Source organism: Podarcis vaucheri (genome assembly GCF_965113315.1).
Source record: "Podarcis vaucheri genome assembly, chromosome: 4".
Lineage (NCBI taxonomy): Eukaryota > Metazoa > Chordata > Lepidosauria > Squamata > Lacertidae > Podarcis > Podarcis vaucheri.
In genome coordinates, this window is record NC_138762.1 from 52,585,617 (window position 1) to 52,606,010 (window position 20,394).

General features: G+C 41.5%; 1 protein-coding gene across 3 annotated transcripts in view; it reads left to right on the forward strand.

The window, feature by feature from the left end:
• The window catches only part of JAM2 (junctional adhesion molecule 2), a 28,756-nt gene extending 10,390 nt beyond the window's left edge, over positions 1–18,366 (forward strand). Inside the window, exons 2-10 of one of the 3 annotated variants that reach the window (XM_082220803.1) lie at positions 23–88; positions 5,235–5,345; positions 6,885–7,037; positions 8,094–8,299; positions 9,448–9,550; positions 10,235–10,342; positions 13,905–13,920; positions 15,435–15,465; positions 16,779–18,366. In XM_082220803.1, the coding sequence (XP_082076929.1) occupies positions 23–88; positions 5,235–5,345; positions 6,885–7,037; positions 8,094–8,299; positions 9,448–9,550; positions 10,235–10,342; positions 13,905–13,920; positions 15,435–15,465; positions 16,779–16,811 (827 nt within the window). In that variant the 3' untranslated portion in view covers positions 16,812–18,366. The other 2 variants (XM_082220804.1, XM_082220805.1) reach the window with 2 other exon arrangements.
• The last annotated feature ends 2,028 nt before the right edge of the window (positions 18,367–20,394 follow it).

Sequence of the window (20,394 nt, forward strand, 5' to 3'; positions counted from 1 at the left end):
AAGGATTTCTTTTTCCTTTCAGATTATAAAGCATATGGAATCGTCGTAGAGACAGACACGAAAGATGTTACAGCAAACGAATTTGAGGGTACAGTATGTGTATGACTGTGTACATCTTATATCAGTGGATAAGTGAAAGTCCTGAGATGAATTTTAAAAGGCTGTTTGATAAAAGTGCAGTGGAGTGATACAATGGATACAGCAGCAACAAAATGAAGTTGGATTGTATATATAAAAAAGGAATCCCATTTGTCCCCCTCAACTGATTGTCCCCAAATCTATTCTATTCCCAAGCCTCCAGAGCAGATTTTGTGTGCATGTGCGGTGGGGGGGGGGGGGTTCAGAGAGAAAAGAGCAGGAAGAACTTTGGTTGCATAAGCAGAAGTCCTTGCATAAACAGGGTGACTTTGTTACATACAAACCTGTGGGTGCTTCCAGACAGGTGTTTGGTGTGAAATTGCTGTTTCAAGTTTTTTGCAATGTCTATACAATATCATTGGAGTTGAAATGCCAGCCTGTACTTCTCCCTATTTAATAGAGTTGCTTTTCGTGGGGCAAATCCAAATTATTAGTATTTTTAAAAAAACCATCAACATAAGGTTGAGATTTCAGAACAACCCTTTTTCGCAGCCCATCTGATCCAGCAGAACTTAACAGTTTTTAAAGTTCCATTGATTTTAATGGGTGAAATTGCAATATATGCTTAGCCCATCAGTTGAAACCATTGGGATTTGATAGTGCTTGACATGGACCATATTGTAACCATTTTGGGTAAGTGTCAACAGACAAGTCCATACCATTGTTCTTTGGGAGCATCCCACAAATTACAGAAAAGACTTCTAAGATTAGAATATTAAGAATCCAACCAATTTCTGGGGAGGGGGGCAGCCATTGGGAAGGCTCAAGATTTTTCTATGTACCACCAAACTGTCCGCTGGAATATTCAGATTCAGTTTGGCTTTTCTTTTTTGGAGTGTGAACTCTGTAATGGAGGCTCTCAGAACTCTCAGAACTCTGTAATGGAGGCATGTTACTCCTCCCGCCTTAGGGGAGAAACCATTTAGAAACACCCTCTTTTATGTTCTGAATTTCAAGTGATCTAATTTTCTAATCATATAACTTTTTTAAAAAAATATATCACTATACACCTCTTCTTGATTTTAACCCACTCTGCCTAATGTCACTTAAAATTGTTATACAATACTGGTAAATGGATTATTTGCGTTTGTGTGAGAGAAAGTGAGGCACGAATGCATTTTACAGGGCAAATGGGGGGGGATTCATTAATTATTGGACATTAATTATAAGGACCTACGGTTTCTGAAACTTTTGAAATACAAACAAAAGAACTGGTTCAAGCTGTGAACCTAGGGGGTAGGAAATACGAAGGCTTGGCTCCAGGCCTTCTGTACACATACTATTAATATTCTCTACCAGCGCACAGCCACAGTCAGTGTTCTTTAGGGTCACAATTCATGCAGCGTAAAGGTAAAACCGTACAGACTTGGCTGTTGCCCTTCGTGAATGGAATGTGCTCCTGGGGACGCTTCCAGAATTGTCTGCAACATGCACAGCAGGAATGGGGGAACTTTTTCAACTTGGGGGCCACATTTCCTGCTGGGCAGCCTTCCTGGGGCCAGATGCCAGTGATGGGCAGGGCCAGAGGTAAAAGTGAACAGAGTGACAAATGTGAATTCTGTACTTGTACAGTAGGCTAGCTTCTTCACACACTCACATCCCCCCCCCCGGTCCTCTATTTGTACAAGCAAGAGGCATAACCAGAATTAAAGAATTTACTCTAGCCCAGCAAAAACAGTGAAGGAAGGTGTGAAGCAGGGCTGACAACGGGTGTGGCCTGGGGTGTGAGGGTGTGGCTAGGGAGGGTGTGTGAGTTGAGAATCCCATGGGCCAGATACAGAGGTGTGGAGGGTCATATTTGGCTGCAGGTCTGAGGTTCCCCACCTATCATAGACAGACTCCATTGCAGATGTGCATGGATTCATTGACAGAGAAGTCAATATGAAAAGCTAGGCGATGACTCTAAAATCACAAGATGCCTTTAATATACATGAGAAGAAGCTATAAAGGGAATGTGTACTCGCAGTGCATGGAACTCTGTACGCAACCCTGTAGAGCTTTGGGTTATTGTCAGAATCATGTGCTTTGAGTCTGTTTTAACAATTAATCTCTGAACAAATGTTTTCTCGCTCTCTCTTTCTGTATTTTTCTTTTCATTTCCCACCCATGTGTGTATATCTCTCTGCATGTTTTGTTTTGTTTGAGTATCTTTATTGGCTGTTCTGCTGTGGACTGCCAGGAAAGGTCACTTGGCATCGTTTAGGCTGTTATCCCCTTCCACAGCATTTCCCCTTGCCAGAACAAAATGGGAACTAGTACAGTGTGCCAACTGTAACAACTATAGACAACCTGATGTGAAATAAAGAACATGGGTCCTCTGTGGAAGAGTCAGTAATTGTGTTGGTCCGATCATTTTCTGAGTTAGTGGCTTTGCATTTGCTGTGATTGATTTGAAAGATACTACCGTAAAGCCACACTTAACGTTTGTCCCATGTTTTCTTCTATTTCACCCATGATTTCTAGACACAGGTCTAATGAGTTTTTCTTTCATTCTGCTGCTTTCCCTGGGAAAACCCACTGTTTACTGCTAAATCAGAACAAACATCAATCCACAAAAAACCTTATTGATGTTTGTTCTGATTCAGCAGTAAACTGCAGGTTTTCATGGGGAAAGTGGTGGAACAAAAGAAAAACCTCCCAGACTTATTCCTAGAAATCATATTACAAACAGAAGTGAAGATGAATCATTAGACATTGTGCTTCCTCTTGACAGTTTCTTTCTTTGTCTTTTCTGGATCTATTTGTTATTGTTTTTTCAGAAATATTTCCATCTGTCCTTATCCACATTCCATTTTATCTTTATTGCCAATTCTCTCATCCACACCCTTCTCAGATTTGCATTTTTGTTTTTCTTCTTGAGTGACCACCCATGTCAGCTATTCATTCGTGTGTGTGTGTATCCCCCTGTCATCTACAGTTTTTTGCTTTTATCTTTCTTCCCTTACAAATATAAAAGTTTAGGAACCTCCCCCCCCCCTGGAGAAATGCCAGGGAGAAACCATCTTTGAAAAGGTTTGTCTTTAAAATTAGGCTGCATGAACAAGAGCAAAATAGGGTAGCTTCCCCACTGTGCAGATTTGAAATTCTGAAATCCCATATCCCTCCTCGTTTTTAATTCTATAATATTAGCAATATGAGAACCAGCCAAATAAAATACTTGTAAGAATAGAACACAGTGGTCTCGTAACTTACCTTTCTTAAAAGCATAATAAAACATTAAGAAAAGACTACTTGATGCAGGCATTTCAGGAAAGACACCACCTATTCCGCTCAATCAGAACTTCGGAAACAAAAGCATTTCCACTGCTTTGCTGTGGAAGTCTGTCATATGAATGTTGTTTATGATTTCCTGGAGCAGGATAAGATCCCATCATTAGAACTTATTTTAACATGCTTTTGAAATGCAACAAATGTTCTTTTGGGTGGAGTAATATGGGGCTTACATGCACATTGCATGAGCAATATGGGGTTATATCTAATTGATTGAGAAAGTTTCCAAAATGGCCACAATGGTGTGTGTGTGTGTGTGTGTGTGTGTGTGTGAATAAAGTGTCCTGCTACAATTTGCAGGCATCAATAATATAACACAATAGCTGGCCAATTTCACCACCTAACCTTGTAGCTGCTTTTATGCTCACAATATGTAATTGCAAAGTCTGTAAGTATGTCTGTCGTTCTTATTCTTTGAACATTTGCAACATGGAAAGTTGTAGGCGTGAATGAAGAAATGAGACTGTACATGGAGTTAGACTTTAATTATAGGGAGTCAGGCCGGGCCACTGCTGGTACCTGCCACTGTACACACACATCATGTGTGCATAAACAGGAAGTAAAAACTATTGGGCACAAGATCATCTCCCACAATTACCTTTGCAGGTTGAGACATTGTGGTTTTTTTCCACACTAGTAAACCACAGCCAGAAAGCCAAGAAACTTGGCTTCACATCATAGTTTGTTTGGAGTCAAGCAAACTAAAATTCTTGGTTCTGACATAATCCTAAACCAGGGATTGTGGTTTGTTGCTCCTGCTTGTGCTAGGAGAGGGAGCAAAGTGGGAGCTGTCTGCATGTTCACATTACACATTTACCATGGTTTACCATCATGTGTGAACACAGCTAATCAGGGCTGACCCAAGACATTTTGGTTCCTGAGGTGAAGCACAAAATAGTGCCCCTTTCCTGCCTGGGAAGAAGTGGGGAGTGAAGCTGTATATTAGGAACAAGGGGTGAATAAAGATCTACATGTGATCCTTTTCTTGAAGGTCAGATCTGCTGCTGTCGATTCTGCTACCTGAGGTGATTGCCTCACCTTGCCTCATGGATGGGCCAGTCCTGCTGCCAATGAATTCCTTCAAATTCCTTGCTTCTTAAGTATCAATCAGCCTTTAGAGATGAATAATCATTATGGTCTTAGTGAGAAAGATGAAGACTGTAAAATGCTTGATGATTCACAACTTGTTTAGTGCTCTTGATGTTTAGCTTTTCTGATGTTTAGCAATTGCTTGGCTTCTTTGGATTTATTTTTGTACTACTGTAAACTTAGGGGCGCCTCTCATCCCACATGTTGTGTTTATACAGTGGTACCTCAGGTTAAATACTTAATTCATTCCGGAGGTCCGTTCTTAACCTGAAACTGTTCTTAACCTGAAGCACCACTTTAGCTAATGAGGCCTCCTGTTGCTGCTGCACTGCTGGAGCACAATTTCTGTTCTCATCCTGAAGCAAAGTTCTTAACCCGAGGTACTATTTCTGGGTTAGCGGAGTCTGTAACCTGAAGTGTATGTAACCTGAAGTGTATGTAACCTGAGGTTACCACTGTATATGGATTTATTTCTGTAAAATTCCCATGCCACCTGCAGAATCTGAAAGGCTTGGGTCCAGATATCTTAAGAGTTATGCACCAAAATCCCGAATAGGTGCACACTTTGGGCATGATGAGAAGTTTGTGCATTCTGTACTCCATTGTATACACACAAAATGTATATGGACTGTTAATCTGTAGAGTCATTCTACAAAAGTTAGTTCTGAAAGTGTGCCAATTGTTTGTAGTGTATTCCAACTCAGAGCAGAAACAATGACGTATTTTCCCCTCTGCAGAGGCATTTCTAAGCTGTAAACACAATGAAGGGAAGGAAACTACAAGAGTAGAATGGAAAAAAATTACCAAAACTGGAGTTACATTTGTCTACTTTGAAGGTTCCTTTGTTGGTAAGAAAATGCTTACATTTATGTTTGTGTGTGTGTTTACTGTGCTGCTGAGGGCTTGTGTCCTTCATGTGAAATGTTCCCATGTTCAGGATTGCATGGAGAAATCACAGGATGTACATGGATTTATTTTTTACTGTTCTAACCAATTCTCCTCCCAAGAAGGTCAAGATGACGTACATTGTTCTTTCCTTCCATTTTATCTTCACTCAACCCTGTGAGTTAAGTTAAGCTAGGAGTTACCAGCTGGCCCAAGGTCACCCAGCAAGCTTCAAAGCTGAATGGGCATTTGAACCCGAGTCTCATGGATTGAGCTTGTAGCTCTAGCAGCCATTTCCATGACTGTGAATCAACTGTAGAAATAGCTGCTGCCTACTTTGCTGAACAAGAGGATAGCCTGTTTGGCTCACATGTTCCTTTTAGTCATAGGCACATTTCTTAATAGATAAATCAAATAAAATTGATTTGACTGCCTGACGTAAGATTTAATTAAGTGACATTCCCTATATGTGTGTGTGTTTGTGTGTGGAGTAACTAGTTAACAGAACATACATATTGCATTCTGCTGTTGTAGAGTTCTTGTGTGTCACTGAAAATCTCCCATCCTTTGTTTCAAGGGTTGCTCAAACACTTGAAAGGCAAAGTCGCACATATGTGGCTTTCCTCCATTTTCCATTCATGTTCCTGACTGTCCTGACTAACCCTTCTTCAAACAGCTAACATCCACACTCAAGCATCCCATTCCATCTGTAGCTTGGCTTACTCTGTCTTGTAGTGCTGTCTGCTGGTGTAACAGTTTTGAGGGAGAAATGAGAAAAAGCATGCATCTCATGTGTGAACCTGCCTTTAAGTCACAAATTAGGTCTTGCACAAAATGGCTCCTCTGCTTTCAGTGGTGTCATTTCGAGTATGCTCTGAGCATCTGTATGGGGGAGAGAATGGGGTGGGAAATCGGGGGATGAGGAATTAAAGGGGGACACTGCCAGCAGTCACAGCCCTGTAGCAGCAACCACAAAACATGTCCTGATAGCCACTAGCTGCTATTTTGCTCTAACAATTTCCCCCCAGAAAAGGAATTATATGATTAGGATATATAGCAGGAGTTGCCAACTCAGTGCCTGGGAGCCATGGCATCCACAAAGGCCTTCATTTGGCTTAATAATGGTATTGATAATAAACAGGGTACTTGTGTCTTTAACAGCTGTATGACTGATAGTGGCTGATAGTTCTCATTTGAAAACATTCTGCTGCAACATATGAAAGCTTGCAATGTATCAAAATTGCATGCGAAATATGTGTTTGAGACACCAAATCCCTTAATAAACTAGCTCATATGAATGGAGTGTTGGAAGGTCTTAGGGAGAAAATAAATATCGTGGGGAATGGCAGGTAAGAGAGCCAGGTAGAGAATGGCAGGTAGAGAGCCACTGGCATTGTATTCTGGAAAACCAGTCTTTTTTCCCTAATTGTTTTATACATTTATAAAGCAAACTTGAGGAAGTTCCTTTCTAGCCATTGCTCTCTGTCTTGATTGTTTTGCAGGTGATTTTAAAAAGCGAGGAGAAAGAGTGCAATCAAGCATCCGCATTAAAAATGTGACTAGAAAGGATTCTGGGAAATACCGTTGTGAAATTAGTGCATCCACGGAACATGGACAACAAATAGGGGAAGTTATAGTCTCTCTCTTAGTGTTGGGTAAGAATCTAAACAAAGCTATTTTGAGGTAACACTATTCAGTAGTACATTTCTTCTTACATTTTGTTTGCCACCCGATTACAGAAGGGGCAATAGGGCTTGCCGATCGAAAGGTCGGTGGTTCGAATCCCCGCGGCGGGGTGCGCTCCCGCTGCTCGGTCCCAGCGCCTGCCCACCTAGCAGTTCGAAAGCACCCCCGGGGGCAAGTAGATAAATAGGTACCGCTTACCAGCGGGAAGGTAAACGGCGTTCCGTGTGCGGCTCTGGCTCGCCAGAGCAGCGTTGTCACGCTGGCCACGTGACCCGGAAGTGTCTTCGGACAGCGCTGGCCCCCGGCAATAGATGTGAGATGGGCGCACAAACCCCAGAGTCTGTCAAGACTGGCCCGTTCGGGCAGGGGTACCTTTACCTTTACAATAAAATATCCAGGTTTTTGGTGTGTGTGTGTGTGTGTGTGTGCTGTCTTTGAAAGAAACCCCCTGTTTCATTTTATATCATCTTACTGTTATCTGAAATGTACACATCCATTGGGCCTGGGATAATTTTTGTTAAATTAATGGTATGAACCAGACTTTAAAGCCAACCATTTTGTAAAGAGATAAGTAGCTGGGAACTAATTTTAGACATTCTGAAATAGATTATTTAAAATGTATGAATGGGGTTGTATCCAGAGTGGACTCACTGAGAATACATGATTAAGTTCATTGATTTCAGTGGGTCTACTCTGAGGAGTAGTATTTAGATGTTAGTTTGATACAACCGGTTATTTTTTATCTCTAGTTGTGGAAGAGAAAGTCTGGACATAATGCACCTCAGATCAGTATTTTGTTTACAACTAAAGATTATATTACATTTGCTGATTCATTGTGAAAAAATCTTAAGCACTGGCTTACATCAAACTTCTGTCGGACAATGCCAGAGGCGAGGAACAGTACGCATACAATGTGATGCATAAACCACTCAGTCCAGCTTCCTTTATTAGAGCAACTTGTGAGCAAATAGGCAGGTTTAGCCATTCAGATATTTTACTTTGAAACAGATCATGTCATTTCCTAGTCCCACCAGCTCCTCCTGCTTGTGAAGTGCCCAGCTCAGCTATGACGGGGACAGTAGTGGAGCTACGCTGTAAAGAAAACAATGGTGTTCCTGTGTCAAAGTACAGATGGTATAGGAATGGCGTTCTTCTGCCGGAAAGCCCAGCATTGCGGAGCATTAAAAAAGAGAGACTTCCTTATATCATGAATGCCACAACTGGAACTCTGGTTAGTGAACCTCTGCTCAATACCACTTATCATTGGACTTTACTTAGCCCAAGAAAAGGCTTAACATTCTACTGCGGAAATTCAACATAGTATCAGGACCCTACTGTGTGGTTTTGGGGTTTTTTGCCTCACAGTTGCATAGAGATATAGTCAATAGGACCTCTTTCAGTCACCTTGCATCCTACACGTTGTATATCTTTTGATATATAGCTCAGAACCAGTATGATGCGTTGCTGATTCACCCATAGGATGATAAAATAGATTGACGAGTATGAGAAAATGTTAGGAAAATGGGATATATTTTACAAAGCGGAGATATATACTTATCTCACCAAATGTCTGCTGCAGTAACTGAATTGGCTCATCCACGCTTCTGTTTGTCTGGTGATTTCTAAGCATGGGTCCAAGAGGTTTTTCTTTTGTACCGCTGCTTTCCTCAGGAAAGCCCGCTGTTTACTGCTGAATTGGAACAAATGTCAATCTGCAGAAAACCCAACTGATTTTTGATCCATGAGCACTTCTTATTTCTGCTACACCCCAATTTTCAGAACTGTTTCATTTCTCTCTCCTCCCCCTAAAAAGTTTGAAAGCAGTTTGGCCAAAAATATTGGTGTGCTGGCACTGCTTTGGCCACCCTCTCCCATCCCTTAGATCAGTTGTCACTGTCAGACTGGACAGTCATTTTGCATTCTGGAAAACTGTGACATACACTCATTGGTTTTCAAACAGCTTAGTTCTCGAACATCTTGGCTCCTGAACATCACAAATCTGGAAGTGACTGTTCTAGTTTGCAAACTATTTTTGGAAGCCAAATGTCCGACGGGGCTTCTGCAGCTTCCGATTGGCTGCAGGAGCTTCCTGCAGCCAATCAGATGCCACATTTGGGTTTTCAAACGTTTTGGAAGTCGAACGGACTTCTGGAACGGATTCTGTTCGACTTCCAAGGTACGACTGTATTCTAAATCCACTTCATTGATGGTGGTGGTAATCATCATCATCATCAAAATGCAATGGCATAATGTACTAGAAATGTTGTCTCAGTTTTGACTGCTCATTCCCATTTTTTTTTAAAAGTTGGAATATTCTACTTCTCTCTCTCTCTCTCTCTCTCTCTCTCTCTCTCTCTCTTTTTTTTTTTTTTTTACCAGCAATTCAATTCTGTTTCAAAGAATGACACTGGAGAGTACTACTGTGAAGCTGACAATAAAGTTGGACAGCCTCAGAAATGTTCTGTAAAGCGAATGCAAGTTGGTAAATGTCAAATTCCAGTGTGACCAACCAACCTTGAGATGAGAATGTCTTAATTACAAGACAGAGTTAGGAAACTAAAAAGTGTTAGTTCACCTTCCAGCTTCAAACTTGGTTATGTGGCACATCTTTAAAGGCCCAGTTTGGATGATTAATAAAAAGAGAAAATATTTTAAGCAAACAAATACATTTTACAGGACACTGCCACAAGTTTTCTTGAAAAAATATACTGGGGGGGGGACCCAAGAGGGTGGCCTGCACCTAAACCGTTCCCTTAAATAGGCTAGGAGTGGGCTGGTCACAGCCCCTAAACCCCTGCCTCTGATTGGCTTAGCTGGCGCTGTCTCCCCCTGCTGCGCCACAAGATGGCGGCCTCCACGGATCCAAGTGGTCAGTGTAGCACCATTTTTAGAAAGAAGGATCCAGGATAGTGAGGATTGCAACTTGAAATGCCTTTAGATGCACCTTTGCAGATGGAAACGCAGGGAGCATATAATATTTTCACTAACTTCAGTTCCTGGACCAGCTGTGTAGAGTGATTATCTGGCCATAGTTATTATAGTTTAACAAACAGTCGCTCTTCCCAGGGCTCTACCATGCCCTATTTGAGAGTGTATATATCATGAATATTGCCTTCTATACTCAACCTCCAATTTGAAATTATATTTGTTTTGCTTTCCATGCTAGATGACCTTAATGTAGGTGGCATCATAGCTGCGGTGGTCATTGTGGCTTTGATAATAGCTTCCTGTGGTCTCGGGGTATATTATGCACAAAAGAAGGGCTACTTTTCAAGTAAGTGAAACTTCTTCCTTCCCGGATTGATCAGTAAGTTCCCGTGCTTAAATATTTGTGAACTGTGTGTGGTTGTGGGCCGGCAGAAGCCAAGATGGTTTCGGAACAGAGCTAGCACACATGGAAGGGGGTGATAGGAAGGAGGGTGGTGGAAGGGGGTGATAGGAAAAGGGGGAGATAGGAAAATAAAAGGAAAAACAACTTTAGCCTTGGAAATAACAGCAGAACCAGCTGCCAGAAAGCAGTACTTCTGGTCTGCGTTGAAAGCTAATGTTTTTTCCATGTGGATGGATAATGAACAGTTCCTGTAAATAAAAGATGCTGCCCTTGTAATAACAGAGAGTTGGAGTCAGCGTTGCATGTTCTGTTTTCAACCCAGTTTTTATTAGAGGGTGGGTAGAGAACTTATGATATACAATCTTCTGAGTCTTTATTGGAAGGCTGTAATTTTTTTAACCTTTAAGCTGGTGGCAAAATGTCTAAATATTGCAATTTCCTAGAATTGGTTTTTGACACCCCCCCCCCCCCGCTTTTAACAACCTTGGGTATTTTACATCTGTAACTGTTCAATTTGTGGTGCGATTCAGCTAAGTTTGATCCAGGGTAGGCCTATTGAAATTAATGCTCCTAACTTAGTCATGTTGATTAATTTCAGTGACTGTACTCTGAGTAAAACTTAGCTGACTCCCTAGAGCCAGCCCACCCATGAGGCAGGGTGAAGCAGCTGCCTCAGGTGGCAGAAGCACAAAAGGCAGTGTCCCACCTGCCCCACCACTTCTGGTACTTGCTGCTGCCACTTGTCTACCCTGCCCCTGGGTGGAGAAGATGAGTGTCAAGGCATTGTGGAATGCTTTTCCTTTTGCTAAGTGTTGGCCAGGATGGTGTTCCACCACCGATGGAAATTGGACGGGGGGCACTGCGGCAGGGGGACAAGAGGGGCACAGGCTACCCCTGTGACTACCATTCAATAACAAACAGTCATGGATTGGAGTACACTAAATCTTAATCTACACTAGACTGCAGAATTTTACCTCGATGGATTTTTCACATGGTGTTGAATTTAGGTACCATTTAAAGCCAAGATACCTGCAGCCAGTTGAGGCATCACTGCAACAGGCTGGGACACCTTTGTTGGCAAATGCTCCGGGGGGGGGGGGGGGGCGGATGGCAGACCCCCTGTGCCTCCAAGCATCTCCCAGTAGGCACGTCTCTGGAATGGCATGTTCCTTCACTCCAGAGTGCCCCTCTGTGACACTTCTCATATGAAAAGTGCACACAAGTCTTCTGGCATCACACAGCAAGAAGATAGAAACATCTGTAGATCTAAACTACGCTTTATTCACAATATATACAGAGAATCCATAATCACGTCTGTGCCCTCCAAACTCTGGCAGAAACAGAAAGCATACAGCAAAAGCGAAAGTACAGTCCAATAACACTCTCAGACGGAAGAGATAAGACAGTCTTCCGTTCCCACACTCTTCTCAGAAATCTCATGTGATTTATACTAATCACGCTAGTAAAATCCTAACAACCTATTCCCATGGTCTTCCTTCATGCCAGTTGGCCTATAACCGTATGGAAGATCCACATGGGAAATGAGATCAATGCAGCTCCCCAGCAAAGAGATTTCTACCTGGCAATATTCACATGGAAAGGAAATTGTTGTTTTCACAGTGGTTGCTGTTCTCTGTATCTGATGTTACTGGCGCAGTGTGGGACTGAAGCCTGGGACTCCCAGCTGCTGCTGAAGTTGTATATGAGGTGGGCTTAATGCAACCGAGTCAGGCTTAGTACGTTTCCACAGCCATTGTAAAAAGCCATCAGCACACAGAAAAGACAGCACAGTTTCTCGTGGGTTCATCTGCGATATGCAACGAAATATATTTCAGTTGTCTAAAAGCCAGTCAGTACATGTAGACAATATTTCAGTAAAAGCTCAAACACCATGGTTTCTGCCCTGTTATATCACATTGCTGATTTTTGGATGCAAGTTTTGATATGAAATTTCTGCAGAATTTGATTAGCCAGCTCCCTCTGCTGGGTAACAATGAGAGTGCATCTCCCTGTCCCCCAAATATTTTTTTCTTTCTTTAAAATAAAAGTTTTATTTCCCCAGAATCAGGGTTCATCCACATTCCTCTTTGCCCTGTGATTTCTAGGCATGGGTCTGAGAGGTTTTTCTTTTACTAGGAAAACCCGCTGTTTACAGCTGAATCGGAACAAAAATCAATCCACAGAAAAACCAATTGACGCTTGTTCCTATTCTGCAGTAAACCACGAGGGACAAAATAACCATCTAACTCAACAGTGTGCTGTAAGATAGGACCATTTTTGTCCTAGGAGCAATTAGGAAGAAGTCAGGCATCTTCAGAACCCACTTAGACCAAATAATTAAGTAGTAATTTATTGACTATATGTTACTTTGTAATTTAGCAATAAATTATTACAGTGGTGCCTCGCAAGACGAAAAGTATCCATTCTGTGATTCTCTTCCTCTAGCGGTTTTTTTTGTCTTGCGAAGCAAGCCCATTGAAGGATTAGCGGATTAGCGCTATTAGAGGCTTTTAGAGGCTTTTAGCGGCTTACCTGCTGCTCGGATTAGCTGATAAGTGGCCTAGCGCTATTAGCGGCTTATCTGCTGATCGGATCAGCTGATAAGCGGCTTAGCGCTATTAGCGGCTTATCTGCTGATCGGATCAGCTGATAAGCGGCTTAGTGCTATTAGCGGCTTTTAGCTGCTTATCTGCTGATCGGATCAGCTGATAAGTGGCTTAGCGGCTTAGAAAAGGGGGGGGAGGGGAAAAACCAGCAGGAACTCGCAAGACATTGTCGTCTTGCGAAGCAAGCCCATAGGAGATTCGTTTTGCGAAGCACCTCCAAAACGGAAAACTCTTTCATCTAGCGAGTTTTCCGTCTTGCGAGGCACCACTGTACTTGGGAATTACTTGGCAACTTATTTTGTAAGTTGTTTTGACAAATTATTTTGTATTGCCCTACGTACTGTGGAATTCTTTTTTAAATATAATGAACTGACATGGCTTCCTTTCTATCATTTATAGAGTGCAAGCATGGTCTACAAAGAATTGTTTTAGAATCTTTATTTTGTTCACACATGCAGCAATCTAGGGAGGCACTTTGTGGGGCACAGGAGGGAGTGACTTAACATCTAGTCACAAGGCCACATCAGATCAGACAGCGATGTAAACTACAGATCACATAATATAATTAGCTTCAAATTATTTAACCACATCTTTCTCACAGAGAAAGGAGGAAAAACATAACCAAACTACAGAAAAGGTGGGTGAATGTATGGAAAACCCCTGCTTTAAATGGTCTTAAATAGAACTTTTATTAACACTTAGCTGGGTGATCTGATTGGGAATATGTGGAAAACCTGATGTTTGTCTGAAAGTAAATCTCTGCAAGATCAGAAGGAAATATGTGAACATATATTTATGGCAGCTGTTCCAGAGACTGGTGTAAAGTGTGCAGTTAGGCAGTGTGAAGTATTGAGAATGACACTTGCTTATCTTTCTTTTCCTGTTTTTTTATCCCCCAGAAGCACATTCTTCAGCGTAAGTATATTTATTTACCTTTCTGTTTGCCACTTTTGAACAGCTGAAACATTGACTGTAGTTGCAAATATTGATCCAAGGATCAATAGTTTTGCACTGTTGTGCAGAATCCCTTGCCTTAGTCATATCGGGTCGGATCCAAACTTCTCCTTCCATCCACAGGTGATTTTTGATCCTGGATGAAAGGATCTAGCTGACAGTAGGGGGTGAGGAGGCAACTTTTTCCAATCCCCCTCCAGCGCCATCTCCCACACTGTTTGGCTTGTATGTCTGTCTGTTACAACTCCCTGAAGCATTTCCTCAGAAAGCACAAGGGGCTGTAGGGGGTATGGGGGGAAAACTCCCTTTCCCCCTTTTGCTAGCCGGAGCAAAATCTGGATCCAAGCCATTTCATTTCCTAGCCTATAATACCTAAAGCTGGCCTCAGTTGGCTAATATTTTAAGAGGACTCCGGTCGCCCATTGGCTACTAATTTTAAGAAGCAATAAGGAGGCCTTGAACAGTCTTCCCTATAAAGGATTGCACCATAGAACCATAGGGTTGAAAAGAACCCCGAGGGTCATCTAGTCCAATCCCCTTCTCTGAGCAGACTCACTGAAACCAGTGGATCAGATTTAAATGAGTGCATTCTCAGTAGAACTACCATATTTTTTGCTCTATAAGATTCACCAGACCACAAGACGCACCTAGTTTTTGGAGGAGAAAAACAAGAAAAAAAATATTCTGAATCTCAGAAGCCAGAACAGCAAGAGCGATTGCTGCGCAGTGAAAGCAGCAATCCCTCTTGCTGTTCTGGCTTCTGTGATAGCTGCGCAGCCTGCGTTCGCTCCATAAGACACACACACATTTGCCCTTACTTTTTAGGAGAGAAAAAGTGAGTCTTATAGGGCAAAAAATACGGTAAATACTGTATACATTCAGTACTTCTGTCACTGAAAATGTACAAGGCAATTTCTTTCAAAGTTCATATGTATATATGCCGATGTTTTCTTTGTTAATAAGTACACAGTGCAACAGCTGCTTTACAAGGTTGGTAAAGCAATATTGTCTATATTTTGAAACCCATGTAACAGACCTATCTGGATAAAATTACTTATGTTTAAATAAAAAATAGTATAGGGTTTAACTCAATTATATGATTTATAATGTGATCTTGTGGGTATTGCTTCTGTAACAGTTAGACAAAAATTAATTGAACGTTAAGCCCCAAATTTAGAAATAATACGATTAATTGACTTCTTACATGCAGGCAAATTCCCAGTAATGGGGAGCCTGTGGCCCTCCAGTTCTTGTTGGGATTCTATACTCTCACCGTCCCTGAACCATTGGCCATGCAGGCTGGGGATACTGGGAGTTGGAATCCAATAGCATCTGCAGAGCCACAGGTTCCCTTATCCTTGCTCCAAGAAAATTCAGTAGAAACATGAATGTATGGAAAACAAAACTCTATATAAGTAATGTGCATGAGATGCCCAGATAAAACAGTATACTTTCTCCCACTTTTGTTTTGCTAGCAGGAAGAACAAAGCTGCAAACAGTGAAAAGGTGAGCATTCTGTATCCATGCGGTAGTGGCACTGGCAAGATTAATTCACCCATTATGTCTGCTTCAGGAAGGGTGGAGATAATGTACTTTCTCATGCCACAACTCTAAAGTACAGAACGGCTAAGAGCACAGCTATTCACCCAGGCAACATGGTAAACTGGACTGCACCAATTCAGATGCAGGGAGCAAGGGGGGAATTATCTCTGAACGTTCTTCCATATAAAAGTGTCCCATAAAAAGGTGGCTAGCATATTAGGGAAGAAAACTATGCTTGGCTACTATTTACAGAAAGTTGTTTTGAATTATGTCCCGCATAATGTCCCATCTGACCTGGTAGAGAATAGCAAGAGATGCATCAGGTTATTTCTGTTGCCATCTTACTCAGCTGTACGCTCCTCTATACATTATACCGGTGGTTATGGAAAGGAGCATTTGCCAGAAAGAGGCTATTTCCAGCAGTCTTGTTACATACTGAATACATACCAGCTCTCAGGAAGGTGTATCTCCATCTAGTGGCAAGATCATGAATTTCTATAGCCTTACCCAGATTACATATTAAATACTGTTCTTTTCCCCCACTCCTGACAACTTGTAGGATCAGTGTTAACACAAAGCAGTGGTAGATGGCAGCCATACTAAACTTTTTCACACTGCATGACACCGCGAGAGCTGGCTAGACAGGATGGTTTTCACCAAACTCCCTTCTACATATAAGATCAAGGGGAGGGAGGGACTTCAGTGGGAATCAGTCTGTATACATGGAGGAAGCTTTGTTGTTATTTTTTACCATCATAATGACAGCACAGAACCACTGAAATGGCAACAAGCTTAGGATACAGTCCACATTGAGGTTTATTCAGCTGATCTTATGCTCAGGTGGGGATGCATGGATTAAAGAGTGTTTGCTTCACATATGTGAGTCAGCTTGTAGAGTTCTTTTCACAATGATATGGATGACACAGAAAACTGCTAAACTGGGGGTGGATAACTTGTAGTCCTGCAGATGTTGCTGGACTTCAGCTCCCATCAGCCATGCGGATGGAAGTTGTAGTCCAACATTTGGAGGGCCGCAGGCTTAGCTGCCCCTTATGTAATGCATAGGACCTTCCAGATGTCTTGGACTCGAATTCCCATCAGCATCAGCCAACATTGCCCAAAGTTAGGGATAGCTGGAGTCTGCACCATGTTTGCCACTCCTGCTGTAATGCTATGTGGTGTGCTTTTATAATTATTGCTGGTGAATGGATATTAGTACAAAACCTTCTACTGCAACTATCTGAATTATCTCAACAGTTCTTCTTTCTGTTCCTTAGGATTTCAAGCACACCAAGTCCTTTGTTATTTAAAAGAAATCCACCCTCTGAGGAACACCAAATGAGCATTTGCTGGAGCAGAATATCAAAGGGATGCTTGGACTCTATTATATAAATATCAAGAGTGGTACATGCAAAAAATAAACCAATGGCAAAGCCAAGGCACTATTGCTAAAAGCTGAAGAAACACGATTGTCAAAAGTTGTTTTAACGTAGTTTGATAGTGCTTTTCTAACCTGGTGGTTGTAGATTATGCAATTGCAAGGGGTTTCTTACTGTGTAATGTCCCCAAAAGGATAGGAGAGGAGGTGATGAAGTGCACAATTCTAGTCGCCACATCTCAAAAAGGATACCATGCAACTAGAAAAGGTGCAACCAAAAGATCAAAGGACTGGAACAACTCCTCTATGAGGAAAGGTGACAGATTTATAAAATTGTTGAGGAAGTGGCTGAAGTATGCCCCCCCATAACTCCAGAACTTCTGTGCCATCCAGTGAAGGTAATCGGAGAGTCTGAACAGAGAAAAGGAAATAGTTCTTTATACCATACATAGCTAACTTGGGTTTTTGCTGTCTTTAAAAGGAAGCTATACAAACTCATGGATGATAAGAGTTATAATTGGCTATATACTCTTTTATGATGCCAGTTGCCTGGGAGTAAGTGGAGAGGACAATTGCCTTCATGTCTTCCTTGTGGGCTACCTAGAGGTCTCTGGCTGGTGACTTTGGGAAACAAGATATTGGATTATATGAAGCCAACCCTCTAGGAAGAACTGTCAGGAGTAAGTAGCCTGATCATTATTGCCCTTGGCTCCTTTGGGAAGGGCAGGATATAAATTTAGTAACTTCAATAATTTAACTATTCAGGGCCAATATTTTGGGCTGGGACATAGATGCCTCTAAGGAGGATTTGTCCTTTTCTCCATTGTGCAGGTCAAGACAATGTTAAGGGGGTAATTCTACCATCAAGCCAGCAAGCGGGCTGTGGGAAGAACTGTGCAGTAGGAACAGTCTTGATTGTTGATCTTATTTTATCTACTCCTGCATTCTGGTCCAGGATAGCTAGAACCTCAAAAGACATCATGTGTAGAGTGAGTGAGGATCTTTCCTTGTTCTAGAGTAGAAGATCTACATGTGATGTCTTGCCCTATAAAAAACTTTACTCCAGCCTGCTTGTAAGCTAACTTTAAAGGCCTAAATGGCAGAAAGGCAATATATGAATCAAATAAAGAGTTCTGCAGTTTAAGAGCTTTTTACTCATAATTTTTGTGGAACATGATAGGTTCCACAGCCAAGATCAGAATAATATTGTTCAAAGCCGTTTTTGCCTCCACTATTTAAATGTCTTGACTCTTTCACTCTATCTAAACAATAACAAAATTATGCAGGTATAGATCTGTTGAAGTGTAGTGCATTCTTACCACTGCTCATTTTTCGCCCCTTAAACCCTATTTATGATTTATTTTCTGAAGACTGTACATTTTGCCTGAGAAGAAATCCTTTTCACCACTCAATGCTAACGAATGCCTTAATGATTTTTTTTATAAAAATGTCTTGGATGGTATAAATAAATCACATATGCTTTGTTACTAGTGTGATCATGATGCCGATGCTTAAGACAAAACATGGGTACGAATGTTAGGTTTCTTAAATAAAAAAAAGCAAGACAAATTCCTAAGCCGGATTCTCATCTCCACCCAAGAACCTTAAACCTCACAGATGGCTATAATTTATTGCCCTAACTTTGTTCTGTTGACATTGCTAGCCTCACCATATTATAAGTATCTTATTAGAGATGTGAGAAATGTGGTTACTACACCTAGGCTAGGGATGGGGAGCATGTGTTACTTTAGTTGTTGCTGGATTGTTGCTGGACCCAAGACAGCATGGCCAATGGGCATAGATGGGAGCTGTCGTAATGCAACATCTAGAAGTCCACAGGTTCCCCATGCTTCCTACAAGCATTAATAGTGTAATGTGATGCTTTTTGTTTCAAGGATAAAAAACCTTGTATAGGAAAACCTTAGATCCAAGTATAGATCTCAAATTAATATGCAGTCAGTTCTGATCAACCAAGTAATCAATTATCTGCATTATACGCATGACTATGACTAATTGTCAAAGGTTGGCCAAAGCTTCAGGTACTATTTACACAATTTTCCTGTGTAAACTACTCAATTATTTCAAATTTCTTTCCCAATATAGCAACTATTTTCAAGCACATTTGCTTGTACCAGTTGGTGTGGACTTTTCAGTTATTAATTTATTTTTAAAAGCATGCCACCACACTTTCAAGAACAAGTATGGAGTTACAAACATTTACCATTAATCATGTGTCCCTCCAACCCTGTACACATTTCCTTAGAAGCAAATCCTACTCATTTCAATGGCATCCATTAAGTAAAGGCAAATATTATATAAGGGTGCCAGTCAACAGTAAATCAATGAAAGGCAAAGAAACTAACTTAAAACCTTTTATATATTATTTCAACTATTTGAGGAATTTTATTTTAACAAATGTAGTCTATTCAATAGTCTGATAGACCACATTTTCCATCTACAGTATTATATTGACAGGCTCCTGACTCTGCTTGTATGAAAGAAATGAGCAGTGTTAAATGAAATTAATTATTGAATCACCCTGTATTTCAATTCAATTCACTGAGTGATAACACTTATGTAACCAAGTGGAAACAACCACATACTCAGAATGTGCTGGTACCTCTTCTTGTAACTCCAGGTTTTTTGGAAGCACAAAACCCTTGAGCCCACCTCCTAAAACCCGGCAGCAATACCAAAAGAATACAACTGTTGACAAAGAAGCTGAAAATGGGGTGGGAATGGAATGGCTAGAAAAATATGATGGGAGAAAAAGGATAATAAAAACACTAAAGCTATTTTTGAACAGCCTTGGGACTGGAGAGCAGAAGGAAAGCATGCTGGCTTCTGCTACTGGCCAGAAGACCTAGGGCCCCTGGGAAGCTGCCCCCACCCTGCTTATGAGGAATAGCATCATGGTAAGAAGATGACTCACCTAGCCCTATCCACTAGCCAGAGGAGCTGCAAGGCACTCGCCCTCCATCCACTGAAGAATATTCAGCTCCAACCACCCAGCTGCCCTGCAAAAGCAAGGGGACCTCATCCCCTTGGTCAAAGAAACAAGAGCTACCAATTTCATTTCAAGCAAGAACACCAGCAAGAGAAGATCAACCTGACTTGAATTGGATAGAAGTGCCCTCTTACAGCTCACCCCTTTCATCTGGCCTTGGAAAACTATCTTCTACCTTTCCCTGCTCCCACTCGCCTTTCCGTGTGTGTGTTCTTTTAGTTTGTAAACCTGATGGCAGGGACAGTCTCTTTTTATTGAAGTGAGCCACTCTGGGAGACAGTTATTGTCTGAGAGTGAGATAAAAGCAGTAAATAATATTTAAAAGGGGCAGAAGCAATATTTTAACACAGCTGAGACTGGGCATCAACTATGTTCGCTGCCTAATCCTAAAGGAGGAAAAACCCAAACAGCCCAATGAAGTCTGAGAATGCAGACTGATTGTTGGAGGAAAACAAGGTGAGGGACAGTGGAATGAAGCTGTCTTTCCAATGAGCAAACAAAGCACAGA